The 14,370-nt window shown below is 31.5% G+C and overlaps 1 protein-coding gene across 1 annotated transcript in view; it reads left to right on the top strand.

Annotated features, from left to right (window-relative positions):
* The first annotated feature begins 1,614 nt into the window (after positions 1-1,614).
* LOC132748731 (probable G-protein coupled receptor CG31760) overlaps positions 1,615-14,370 on the top strand; it is a 110,839-nt gene continuing 98,083 nt past the window's right edge. Inside the window, exons 1-2 of the mRNA XM_060738349.1 lie at positions 1,615-1,623; positions 2,676-3,225. Coding sequence (XP_060594332.1) covers positions 1,615-1,623; positions 2,676-3,225 — 559 coding nt within the window. The remainder of the gene's footprint in view (positions 1,624-2,675; positions 3,226-14,370) is intronic.

The raw sequence follows: 14,370 nt of genomic DNA, 5'->3' as shown, positions 1-14,370 counted from the left end.
TCAAACAAAAAAACAAGTGTTGGGGGCCTAAATAAGGCATTTTTTCACCATTTGAGACCACAAAAGGGGGGGGGTGAAAAAGGCGTTAAAAGGCGTGTACATGAAGTAATGGGTTAAACAGAAAATGATGAAAATACTTGAAATTACCCTAAATCGCGTTTTTTCATGTTTAAACATGGCCTGTCATATAAATTTGAAGAAAAATTGTTGTTTTGTAGATTTTTTTATTTTTTTCATTAACCCATTACTTCATGAGCATTTTGTGAAAAATGGCTGTTTTTCATTGAAAAGTCTCCCGTTACAAGTTCAAACTGCTATAATACTATAAAAACTGCTTCAACACTAATCAAACTTGGCACAAATGTTGACTGGACCATTGCCCTTGCAACAACATGCTCAGGCTTAAATTTTCTGTTACCATGGCAATGAGGGGACATCTCAAAATTGCCAAAAATCACTATTTTGCGTTGATTTTTTCCATCAAAATTGACTTCAAAGTGCTACAACTTCTCAATGGATTGAGATAGAGTCAAATGCTTTTTCAGCGTTGGTTACACGTTACCTTATGATCAATATGGGGTCATTTACAGCCTCTCACAAGTCCAAAATTTTCTTGGCGATGAGGGGGACTCCGCCCCCCTTCAACCCCCCAAACAGAAGGGGGCACATCCCCTTCTGGCAACCCCTGATGTATCTTTTGGATGGGGGGCCGCGCCGAAAAAGAGGTCACTTTTTTTAACAACATTTCTCAAACAAAAACAAGTGTTGGGGGCCTAAATAAGGCATTTTTTCACCATTTGAGACCACAAAAGGGGGGGGGGGGTGAAAAAGGCGTTAAAAGGCGTGTATATGAAGTAATGGGTTAAGAGTACAAAATAAATGTTTTCAATGTAATACTATCATGTTGTATTTAATAATTTGTTCTGAGTTAATGGGAACACAACATTCCTCTCATAAATTTTAAACATGCGAATCGTATAATTTTGGACTTTATAATACATTCTTTGTGCATTGAATCCGCCATGAGGCATCATTGATATGAATACGAATGTGAACGTTGATAGACGATTTTGTGATTGATCAGAATTTTAATCAGAAAAAAAAAACTGTCAGTGAATTTCAATTGATATTGAAACCATTTACAATGTATGAATTATTGAATCATTAAGTTTGCTTTTGAATTTACATTTATGTAAATACTGTGTATGAAAAGGTCTAATGTACAGATTTTAATATTTGGTTGTTCGACTATGTATTTTAAGAATACCAAGAATTATTCAATAGGACAAGGTACAATGTACCTTTGGAATACATGTACTTTTACCACTACAGTATTAATGGATTTTCCTTAGGCCTTGAAAGGAAAAAAGACTCCCTTTAAGTACAACAAAAAGGACACAAATAAAAATGTAATATTATCAATGTAATTGTGCCTGAGTCTGTTAACGAACGGTAGTGGCAAAAACAAGGTACCACTCACGCCCCCCCAGCACCGGCTTGATATCTTTTAGGATGACAATAATGATTACCGTCCCACTTTACGCACAGACTGAATTGAGATTTACGTCCGAACATCTTGTCTTAAAATCTACCCAAAATACAATAATTAATAGAATGCTTAAAGTAAAAAAAGCAAATGAAAACTATAATATTGTTTTGGTACACTTCTGTTAATTCTTTGAAATATAAACAGTTAGCAAAATATTAACATTTTGCATCAATAACATGACTTGTATGTCCAGTGTCAATGAGGGACAAATCTTGTTGCGATTTTTTTCACCGGCATGTCTAGAAATATTTTTTTTAAAGATTGAAGCTGGAAAATATATTATAATATTTTCTATGTGGGCATGTGCCCGTATGGTGATTTTGAAATTCATTCTAAAACTGTGGAATATGATGGTCATTAGATTGGTTTTATCAATGTTACAATTCTAGGCGATTTTCTTCTTTCTCTATACGACAGTGCACTGTGGCTTTGGAGATAGTGTATTGATTTTAGACATAGAAATTCCTCTACAGCAGGCATTGGGCTTTCATTTTCTATAATCTTCCTTACAAGTATTGTCGGAATTTAAAAAAAGAAATCAGCGATGATAAGTGTTTGAATTAGTTATATTAACTTCATTCAATAAGAAATTAAATTTTATTTAATTAATGGATTATAATAAAAATCATTATTGGGAAACGAAAATTGGTTCATATTGGCAAAGTTAATGAGAAAGTTTTACGCTCAATGAAAGCGGAAGAAATGAATAGATTTAACCAATTACAATGTGTGCATGAGGATTTTCTCTTAGGACGAGATTTAAACATTAATAAACGTATGCTATCGAACACTGGACCAAGTTAAATGGATTAAATTTGTAATGTAACATGAGCGTGTTGTGCGTTTTTGATCAAGTTAAATTATAACTATCTAGCGGTTGAAATAATATACGTATTTAAGTACACGTGAAGATTTTGATGTATTAGTACCATCATAATAAATTGGAATTATTATTCAATCTCGTTCGGCTTCCTTAGTATCAGATAACCATCCAGTCTTGATATATGTTTTAGAATAAAATATCATTGACGAATTATGGCAATCTGCTAGATAGTTATGGAATATTCTTAGTGTGTGTTGTTCGTGTGTGCGGCGGGAGGTTCAATGTTAAAGCGTATACGATTAGGACACACCAGCTACAGTATATTCTGAAATTGTTGTGAATCTAACAACCACTGGTGAACCAAGGCGTTCGTCATCAAATGATTCAAGTTATGATATAATTGCAGAATTTCTTGAGAAAGTTGAAGAGTACGAACGAAATAAGGAAAATTGTAAACCAGGTACGCAATTTAATTTAGGCAAAGGAGTGATTCAACAATATGGAATAAACAGATTTAAAAGACAAGCTCTTGTAGCCGTCAACAGGGCAAATTTTTTGACAAGAATATGGAAAACTGCCCCACAAGAGGTTCTTGATTCGGAATACCTCTTTTATACTCAAGTCCGAAATTTTGTTGAAGGTGATCATGACATTTTTGCTGCTGGTAATTGTTATGACTATAGGGAGTATAAAGGTTTATACCTGTTCTGTCCCTTTGCCTACAGAACAGAGAACGGGACTATCAATGTGAAGGATTTGTCAATTGAATATGATTACTTGGGGAATACATCCGAATGGTTTTACGAAGCAAAGAAGCATGCTGCCAATATAGACAATTTTAATATCACCTATGGTAAGTTGTCTTAATATTTTTTATATAATGCTAACTAGGAAAATACTGAGTCTTTTTAGAAAGATATTATTTTATATCTATGTATATAATTGATCTTGCTTTATTAAATGTTTAGATGGCATGGATATTGTTTTGTGAACTCACATAAAACATAAAGTCTTATTATGCCTCACAAATGCTATAATTTTTATTTCTCAAAAACATTGATTTTTGGTACCTTTTTACAACAAAATAACTCATTTGTCACGTAAATTAACAATATTTTTACTTCTTTTGCTTTTTGTTTTAGTAATTGGTATAATTATAGTGAATTAGAATTTTGTATGGAAGTCAAAATACTACTTTGTTTACATTTTGCTACCTTTATGACACATAACTGCACATTCAGCTCTACATGCTTCTGTTGTTGAACACATAACGTGCTCTACATCCATTATTTAAACATTATTCAACACATGTTTGATTAACAAAATTATGGATTTCTGAGGCATAATGTGCTTTTAAATTTTTGCGTTCATATGAATCGATTCAACTGGCATTGTAAAATGTACCGTTCCACCGCAATGGAGAATATAAACTCTTACTTTTATTCGCAGTAAAAACAGCCACATTCTAATTAGTTTTCTCCCTTAGTGTGATACAAATCTTATTCACTCAACACAAAGAATATACTCTTTACAAATGTTTAAATCATCTTTATAATTTGTCATTTTACTAGAAATGCACTATGCTATCTTATACATAAGATACAAAGATAAATGAAAATTTACCAAAAATTATGCAAACTTGTAAACCGTATAGCATTTTGAAAACCATCAATTCACTCTGTCTGGAATTCGAAAACGCAGTTATAAAGAACGATAAACCTGTTCATTTTATATGAATAATATGTCGGGTGTAAGTTCTGTTTTGTATTTGTTATAATTATATAACTTGAACACCAGTCAGCTGAAATTGTTAACGTGATACAGTGATAATATTTATCTGCTCAACTGGTCTATTCCAGCTAAAAGTTTTAATATCTTAATGAATTTTAATTTGTTTCCACTTTATGAAAAAATGATATATTACTTAAATGGTAATAACCGTTAAATGTGAAATTTCTGCAATTACACCTTATTTTGAACAACATAAAAATGAAATGATAAAATGTCAAGAATTGGTAAAAAAAATATTCGCGGAAATGCAAGTCTCTTTAATTCTAAAAAAAATAAACTAGTGTATTTTATTTGATATTACCTGGTTGTCTATGTAAAATGATGTCACAGAAAACGTACATCTATGAATTATAGATGCTAAAATCATTCTTTGGTAGTATAATTATTAAACGACTAACTCAAGAGTTATGAAAAGTAATCACTATCACGTGCACATATGCACATATTTGTGTTATAATATAATTAGTAAAGCATTTTTATGTATAAAACTGAAAGATTTATCTCTCTATAGAATGAAAACAAAACAGATAATAAGAGAATTATTTATGTTGGTTTCGTTTTTAACCTCCAAAAAGACAAACATTCTGTAATTCGTTTAGGTTTTAATGACGGTCAGGTGATAGTATTTTGATTATTCATAAAGAAAAAGCGGCTTTCACAAAAACAACGTAAATCTAACAATTTTGTTAAGGTATTTTAATAGACGTCTTCATTTATAAAAGGAATATAGTACATGAAAAACTTTTCGCTTGGTATAATTTGCAATCGTGTAAAATTGTTTGGCCTTATTATATAGATTGATTAATAATGTATGAAATGAATTGATGGATGTGGCAAAAGACCTTTCGGAATCTTGCAGAGCTATAACTGTTCCAGTAGATTCTAACTTATCCGTGTGAGTTCTTTATTCACCCTATTTCCATGTGTGTTCTGTATATGAAGTGTTTTGAAGCTGCTTTTCCATTGCTGTTCTTCAAATTTTAAAATGTTTTAATTATATTTAATAACGGCAATAAAAATGTTTCAATCGGGTATTCTTACAAATGTTTCTTGAAAGAAAAATTTGATTTATGTGTTAGTGATATGGTATTTTTATATGATAATTTACAAAACTGTGTTTATGGTGACTTTCCTGCTTTTCTGGTACAGGAAGACCTCAGGTGCCCATCCCGCTCCGTGCATTGGATAATCATCCAGGAACGGGCACCTGAGTAGAACTACACCGACGTTCTGTAAGTAGCTGGATAGCTTTCTTACATAAAGAATCCAAGGGGTTTCCTGAGCGGGAGTCGAACCCTTGGTGCTGAGGGAAAAATGGTTGAAGTCAAAACAAAAACTTTTTGGGCCCACGATTTACTAAATAATGATAAATTCGGTTTTCATGTTATCTGAACTTTTTTTGACCAAGTCAACCTGATTATTTGTTTGAAATTTTTTAGCTAAAATTAAAACCTAGCTGTCAAAAAATAAAAAAAATTGCAGGGTTTACACTTTTTTCAAAATATTGCAAAATATGACGATATTTTTTTTAATACCACCCTATTTCGGGCTTAAATGTTCTTTAAAATATTTAACACATGACAAGTGAAATAATTCCCCAGAGCTCGAGGGTTTCCCCTCTTTTAAGCAAATAACGAGTGTTAAATTTAAATTTTATATTTTATAATTAAATGGAAATTTGGGGATAGTTGTTACCAGAAAATTATAACTATAAACTTAAAATTTAAAAAAAGAAAAACAAATAATTTTTAACACGAAATAGCACATGTTCATTCAGTGCTTTGGAACACTTGCCGTTATTGTCACCGGGATTTCAACTATTCTTTGGACATATCTAATGTAATCTCCAGTATTGACCTGAAACGAAACTATTTCAGGAAAGAAGCAAATTTAAAAGAATACCATAAATCATATTAAGCATAAATGAGAATTTGTTAAAATAAGATAAAAACAATTCTAGAAATGTTTGATTGTTTCTTTGTTTTACGTCACAGCGACACAGTAAATGTCATTTGGCGACTCACCAGCTTTACTGGTGGAGGACGATCTCATGTGCCCTTTCGTGCATTATTTCAGGCACGAACAGGCACCTGACTAGAACCACCTACGTTCCGTATGCTAGCTGAAAAGCTTCCTCACATGAAAGAATTCAAAGTCCCTGTCAGGATTCGAATCCACATGGGTGAGAAATTCTAGAAATACAGACTGAATATCAAGATATACAAGAGCCTTTCAACTGTTAAAAATAAGTAAGACAAATACAAAAAGAGGTTAAAATCAAACTTTGAATAGAAGAGCTCTAACTGAAATTGTGATACAGATTGTTATATGGATGTATCAAAGATTTTTTTGGGAATTTACTACGAAAGTATTCAAGTGTTTGGTGTTCGTAGACTTCTTTCATTTCTTTCTTTCTTCTGTCGTTGATTTTAATATTCCAAAATGATTATCTTATTGTCTTCTCGTTTTTAACTTGCTGTTTGAGATCAGCAGTCTATGTACTTCAGCCTATTTCTTTTTCGTTAATGATACATATATTCTTCAAACCATGCCAGGAATATCCATATTTCAATTTTTTTTAAATATGTATAAATCGCAATAAGAATTTTAAAATCCTAACAAAGATGTGCAAACTTCGCTTAATTTATCAGTAAAAATGCAATTGTTGACTGGTTAAATCTACATTTCCTCGTTTCGTCTTTCATAGTGACATAACTTTTTGTGTGTATGATTCAACTTCCTTTTGGTGTAAAGTTTTAAAAGAAATATTGCTGACCATTTTATAAATCATACATTTTAATAAGATAAATATGGCCTATATTCATGTTTTAATTAATAATATTTGAGTGGAGCATCGCCCATCTAGGGCCTATCTCAATTGAATTGCAATTGTCAACCTTAAACATAGAGGCACGTTATGGTAAACCTTTGTATATTGACAATTATAGACAAGCGGCATAAATTTATAGATGCTCAAGAAATTAATTTACATTACTGTGCATTATTTAAAGACATATAAAACAAGATGGTGATTAAAGAGTTATCCAAATGTAGTGTCATGTCGAAAATGATGGAAAAAGATTAAGAAAAGAAAACAAATGTTGTATCGCTCTTATTACAATTAGAGCACATTTGAAAGATCTTTATGTAATGTTTTCTTTTTGTTTTCTACATTCCGATAATACTCAATTCACAAGATATCTGGCAAGGCTTGTAATAGAATATTCCACTTATCTGGCTTCTCAAAGGTGTTTAATCACGATTAGGCATTTTCCTACGATATTTTGTCTGCATTCTCAAAGGAATTTGTGCGTTATTGTATAAAATGGAGTTTGTACTTTGATGCTGGTATTTTTTCTTTCTCACATGATTGGATAGCCGTATCTCAATAAGATATAATGGACAATCTTTTGAAAATATTCTTTTTATGAATAAATGTACAGAATGTTTGAGAATTGTATTTGATATGCTTAATTGATAGCTTGACAATTGATAATAGCTTCATAATTGAAAAGGTAACTTGTGCCTGGTGTACCCACTGATGACAAACTGCAAACGTCCTATTGTGGCAAAGATTTTGATGTCTGTGACTGTCCAACATGTGCAGTTTTTTGTTGTTCGTTGTTTTTTGTTTGTTTTTTCTAAGAAAGCACAACCAGGTAACATATAATTGAGATTTAGTCTGTATCTTTCTACATACAGGTATTTGACATAGTTACATTTCCTTATATATTTATAGCTTTTTAAATGTTTGTCATTAACATCTTATAATTTTCAAGGATTCATTGTTAAAAGTCAAGACATTTAAATTCAATTTTAAATGGTGCACTTAGGCCTGCTGCTTTTAAAATATATGCTGTCTAAGTAACAAATAATTTAAATTGATATTTACATTTTAAAAGATACAGTCCTAAACATTGAACAATTTCTAACCATCTCATCTCTTTTAATCGCTTTACACTTATTGCAATATTAAAACAGATGAATAGAAAATAATTGATAAATATAAGGATAATAAACTTGCAAACAAACCTCGTTTCAATTATTGAAAATCAAACGTACGTTGTTTGCTTTGAAGATCGATTTCTAATCCCGCTAGAGTTAATAAAAACACTTTAATGATTTTGATAGTCTTATTGTTTGAAAGGCTGAATCGATTAGCTCTCAAGTCTAGCGATAGCTCTGTCAACAACAGGTGAATGCGGCCAATAACGAGGAGCCATACCAAACGCTAAAGTTTGCCTGTTCAATCCTAAATTTTTGCCGGTGCTAGGGGGCTTGGGGATGTTGCACTTTTTCATTCTCTGTCGGCTCAATCAAACCTTTTCATGTAATTTTGTTGTGATAAATGCTTCCGAGGGATTACATTTTATCCAGATTTTTAAATGGCAAGAACAAATGTATTAAATAAGACGTTCAACGCTAAATTGTTGGTACAAAGTAACATTTATCCGTTCCCTTAAACTAAGTTTTATAACCTAAGATCCCCTTTCAAAACTCCATTTTATTTAGTTCCGCCCAATGTTTTCTCGTTTAGGGCAAAAGCATTCTTTTACTTGGGGACCATTCGCCGCTTTTCATGGAATGGCACTACTGTGTCACATTAAAGGTTCCATGATAACCGCCGTATGAAAACATCTGCGGATGTTTCTAAATTCAAAATTTCACCATTTTCGTGTTTAAATGTTGAATTCTGCTTAAGCCGGTGCGAGGGGGCATGGACAGTTACTTGCACATTTCAGTACCGTCCATGAACAGGCTCAATCAAACCGAGCCTGCAACATTTTCAATTTTGTTGTGTTGGACTTTCTTTAGGGATTCTGTTTTTCTCTATTTTATTATTCTAAGCGTTGTATGAAGATACCATCATTTCAAGCATAAACATAAAATGTTAATTTAGATGACATCACATCTCATTGCATTGCTTTTATGTTTTATTTTATAAATCATGATGTCGTTTAATCAATTTTTATTGCAATAATCAGAAAAAACCTGGTCCCTTCGGATTAACCATCATTCAGCAATATTAATGAAACAATTGTTTCTAGGTCGCAATGACGTTATTAAGAAAAAATATGAGTGATCTAGCACGAGTTACATGTCCCTCTAGGATGACAAATTAAACAAGTTACAACCTAAATAGGACCAGCATTTCTTATATATAATATACTGTTGTATTTCGTTGTGTTTTTTAAGAAGAGTAGATTAGAATAGCAGATAATTCACGGCACAAGAGACAATATCATTTAGATTGAACATAAAGAGGGATATATGATCAAAATATAACATCTACGATAAAATAGAGAAAATAACAAGCCCTATAGAAAGTCCAAAACGGCAAGGTTGAAAATGTTACAGGCTCATAGAAAGCACTATCAAGCGCAAACTACCGTCAACGCCCTCTAGCACCGGCTTAAGCAAAATTAAACATTTAAACATGAAAATGGTGCAATTTAGAAGTTAGAAACATCTGCAGATGTGTTCATACGGCATGACACATGTTTACACAAAACTCTTTTCCCCTTACATTCATTATAGTCATTTTATTTATTTGATAATATACAAAGTTTCAAAGAAGCATCTAACAAAGTTTGTTAATCATGGCACGTAAAATAATGAAACGAACTGTTTTCCTGTTGTTCTTTGCAGTGTTTTATGAATTATACAACTTAATCTTCGTCATATAATGACACTATTTACCAGTCCATGGGAATTTCGTACAATACATCATAGACAAGTAGTAATCAATCACACTTTATACTTGTGCATACTTCAAAATCTAATTATGTGGCATCAAGAATTGGCCTGTCTCTGCTCTTAAAGTCAGTTGTCTACAGAGTTATGTGTGAACCAAATTAAGATGTCCTTTGAATACAAAGCTGGAGAAAGTTTTGATCTACGTGTTCCCTTTGTGACTCTGTGCAGCAGCATAAAAGGACATTTGAAAAAAAATGAACTCATTGCGCGAGAAAGATAATTTTTCATTTGTTAAAGTCTTAGTGTTGGGCAAGTATGTGATACTAAACATTTGCAATTAATACCATTACTAGAACTATGCGTTACATTTTTTAAATCTGGCATAAATAATTCAGACACTTTATTAAATCAGTTTATATCAAACGCTTTTACCAAAATATATTTATCTTTTAACAATTCTTATATGCGTTACGGACAAATGAATTGTACAATATAAAGGAACACCAAGCCTTAAATGCTATTGTTTTTATTCTTTTTTGCTGTCATGTTAAATTTTTTTAAGAATACGTTTTGTCCATACACGGGTATCTGACCAATCGTTTGCTTCTTTTGGGTTGGGTTTTGGCAATGAAAACACGTAGTGATTTAGTATTTTGAATGGAAGTCCAATATTTAACTACCTTTAGCACAAATTTTAGATGAAAAGCATCTCATGTGTTCTAAATCTATTTAAAACCAGTTTGAAACACATCTTTATCCTTTCCGCAGATTGTTTATAATTTAATCATTTCTGAGACTTAATGTGGCTTATTTTTGTGGTAAGCATAAGGGTTTTTACTAAAACAACATTTTCCTGCACCGTTATTTGACGTTATTAGTACAGCTGCTTAGAATACTAAAACCGCCCATCAAATGTTAAAAAACAAGTTCTGCACGATATAAATTTTATGAAGACATGCAAAGCATTCTTCGTAAAAGATCATCTATATGTGTATTTCATAATATAACAAGGAAACACTAGCTTTGATCATTAAACTTATGGACTATAGATATTGTTACATATGTTCAAGAATTTATTTTATTTTATTTTGATTTTGATCCAAATTAAAATATGCACCATATAATATTTAGTACCTGTATAAAAATATATGAATATCTTTTTTCTCAGGTGAATCATATTTACATATTTTTAGCTACGTAAAACTTGCATAAAATGAGGATAGATACACGCGAATTGAATTTCTTGCATGTATATTTAAAAAAAACAGCACTCAAAAATAAATTCGCGTGCATATTGTAGACAACTGTTGTCGTCGTCATTCGGGTAATTTTAAAAAACTATTTTGGGAAACCCGAATTATTCATTTCCCAAAGAGCGTCATAAATTTAATTTAAAAAAACCCCGGGGCCCAGACATAAAAAAATTTTTTTTTCCCAAAATTTTTTCCTTTAAACTTTTAAAATTTTGGATTTTTTTAACTATTGGCGTTTAAATAAATTCGTGAAAATTTTTTTTGTTTCTGTCTAAAATGTTCCCCCCCTTTTTAAAGCAAGAAGAAGAAAAAAATTTGTTTGAAAATTGCCTAATTTTGACGTTTATCAACTCATTTCCTAGTTGTAGACATTTAAACAACAATAATTCAAAAGATATACTGCATAAAGGTAACATTACTTATTATGTCACAAGAATATTTGAAAATTGAAGCAAGCGAGATTTTATAATTATAACTATTCTTCGGGGTTTTTCAAAAGTCAATGCATTTGGAGAAACAATATAACATATATATACATTATTAGATCTAAAAGTGTTAAACTGAAAATATTTATATAAAACAATCATAGAAAAGTTGTACAACAACAAACGCTACGGATGTTCTTTATGGTTTTGTTAAACGTATTCATTTACTTTCAACTCTACATTATGCATGCGGTATGCAACAACATTTTAACTTTATGAAATTTGCGTTATCTGGACAAAAGCTATTTTAATACAGGTAGTTAAATATATTTAGGACACTTCAGTCTATATTTTTGAACACAGAACGTTAGATTGATGAAATAATGCCTCAAAGTTTATCAGTGGGTTCACATGTCATAAAATTCGCCTCGGATACCCTGGTATGACATTTGGTGACCCGTGACCCAAATGCTATTTTCAATTGAAAACATGGCTTTGCAATTATAAATAATGGTGTATTTATTCAATAACAGACATTGTACAAAAACATGTTGGATTTATATTGTTTTGAGAGATGATTTAAAAATTATTTGTTTGTTTTTATTTAAAATCGTACACTTAAAAATAGTGTATGGTCCGTTACTAAAATAGATGCTAGAATTCCCAAAAACTTGAAGTCCCGCGAGATTTCATTTGAAAGCAGACTCCATATTGGTAAACATTCTCTTCATATTTCCCTAACATATAGTTGGGTACACAATGTCATTGAAGTTTCATTTAAAAACAAAACATGAATTGATTCAAAATTGATTTGTTTATCAAATTTATCAAATGGTATTTTTATTTGATCAAAATTTGATTAATAAGAGTAATTTTAATAGGTTTTTATACTGCACACGAACTGCCAAAATTCTGGTAGACTTTGCATATAGGGTTGATCCATAACTTTACTGTCGCACAGCGTCAAAATAAAAGCGACTTATAAAATTATGAAAGCTAGAACTAAAATAGCACTAGATAAACTGTGTGCCATTAGTTTCAGAAAGATCAGAAGTCTAATGAACTCTTCACTAAATATCATCTATAGCAACATCAATTTCTACTGTGAATTCGTAGGAGTGCTTTTAGACAACTAAATAAAATATATCTATTCCGTATGAGAGAAAGAACCTGTTACAATGTGTGAATTAAAGTAGAGCATGTCCTCAATATTTACAAAAATAGAGAAAAACGGAATCCTTAAAGAAAATTAAGAATGTTGCAGACTCGGTTTGATTGATCCTGTTCATGAAAGGTTCTGTAAGTTACCGTCAATGCCCCCTAGCACCGGCTTAAGCAGAATTCAAAAAAAGTTCATTTCGGATACGCCTTCGTTAAAAATGTGGGCAATGACATGACCTTTCAGGAGAAACATTTTAGTTACCTACCATAGAATTAATTCATTGTCTCTAGTGCAATATTTAAAAAAAACAGAGAAAAGAAAAACCGTGTCCCTAATTAACACAAAAAACGACAAAATTGAAAATGTTGCAGACTCGGTTTGTTTGTGTATGTTCATGAACCGTACTGGAAAGTGCAAGTTATCATCCATGCCCCCTAGCACCGGCTTAAGCAGAATTAAAAGCCCTAATTATGTTGAGCCAAAAAGAGTATATTTTTGGTCATGACAGTGTGTGTAGAGAGAATTATAATATGCACAAAACGTTTGCTTTGCCGTACTTTATGGTGCCAGAAACCAGTGAACGTTCATGTCATTAAGTATAATATAAACAGTTGCTCCATATCATAAAATGATTGTTTCTGAGTGGAGGCATTAAATAACAAATAGCTTGTTAATAGGAAGTATTGGAATGTCAATTAAAGATGAATTACAATATAAATAGCCATACCATTTGTTCTTAATTATCAAGGATTTAGGAAAACCAGATAAGGTTTAAAGATAAAATTGATGATGTTATTTCATGTCAATTTTACTCACTCAATACTATAAATAAGAAACAAAAGAACAAATGATTCTGACATGTTTGTTTCAGAAAGCAAAATCAACAGATAGTGTAGCTTGAATAAATGATCAAAATTTATTTTTATGTGAATTGTTGAAATATTTTCTTATAAATTAAATCTAAAAGGTTTTAATACATGCTTCTCATTCATTAGTCAAACTTTTAAGTAAATTATGATATTACAATATATACCCATTGCAAGTAAAGAATGCTTAATAATGTGGTGTGGCATTCCGTTAGTTTATTTACCATTAGTCACTTAAAAAATAGAAGAAGAAAAAACAGAATCCTTAAAAAACGCCGAAAACGGTAAGATTGAAATATTGCAGGCTCGGTTTGATTAAGTCTGTTCATGGACGGTACTGGAAAAAGCAAGCTACCGCCCAAGCCCCTAGACGTCCTAATATTTCTTTTTCTGAAAAGAAATACTCGGAAAAAAACACATGTGGCCAGATAGTGCACACTATTAACAGATATTTTACTATCAATGGATTATCATCTGCGGATGGTTCAAAATTTAAAATTGTACCATTTCATGTTAAATGTTGAATTCTGCTTAAGCCGGTGCTTGGTGGCGTGGGCGGTAGTTTGCACTTGACAGTACAGTCCATAAACAGACTCAATCAAACTGAGTATGCAACATTTTCAATTTTGCCGTGTTTGGGCTTTCTTTGTTTTTATTTTCTCTATTTTATAAATGTAACAGGTCCCAATTTCAGAGATAGTATCAAAGCATTTGGTATACCCGAGCACTTTCTTATTTGAAGAGTCCACTGAACAATTATATGAAACATTTGCTATACATGGATGATTTTTGTTGAAATATATC

The sequence above is a fragment of the Ruditapes philippinarum genome, unplaced genomic scaffold, assembly GCF_026571515.1.
Source record: "Ruditapes philippinarum isolate M1 unplaced genomic scaffold, ASM2657151v2 ctg2795_1_1_1_1, whole genome shotgun sequence".
Classification (NCBI taxonomy): domain Eukaryota; kingdom Metazoa; phylum Mollusca; class Bivalvia; order Venerida; family Veneridae; genus Ruditapes; species Ruditapes philippinarum.
This window is presented reverse-complemented; position numbering and strand designations above follow the sequence as displayed.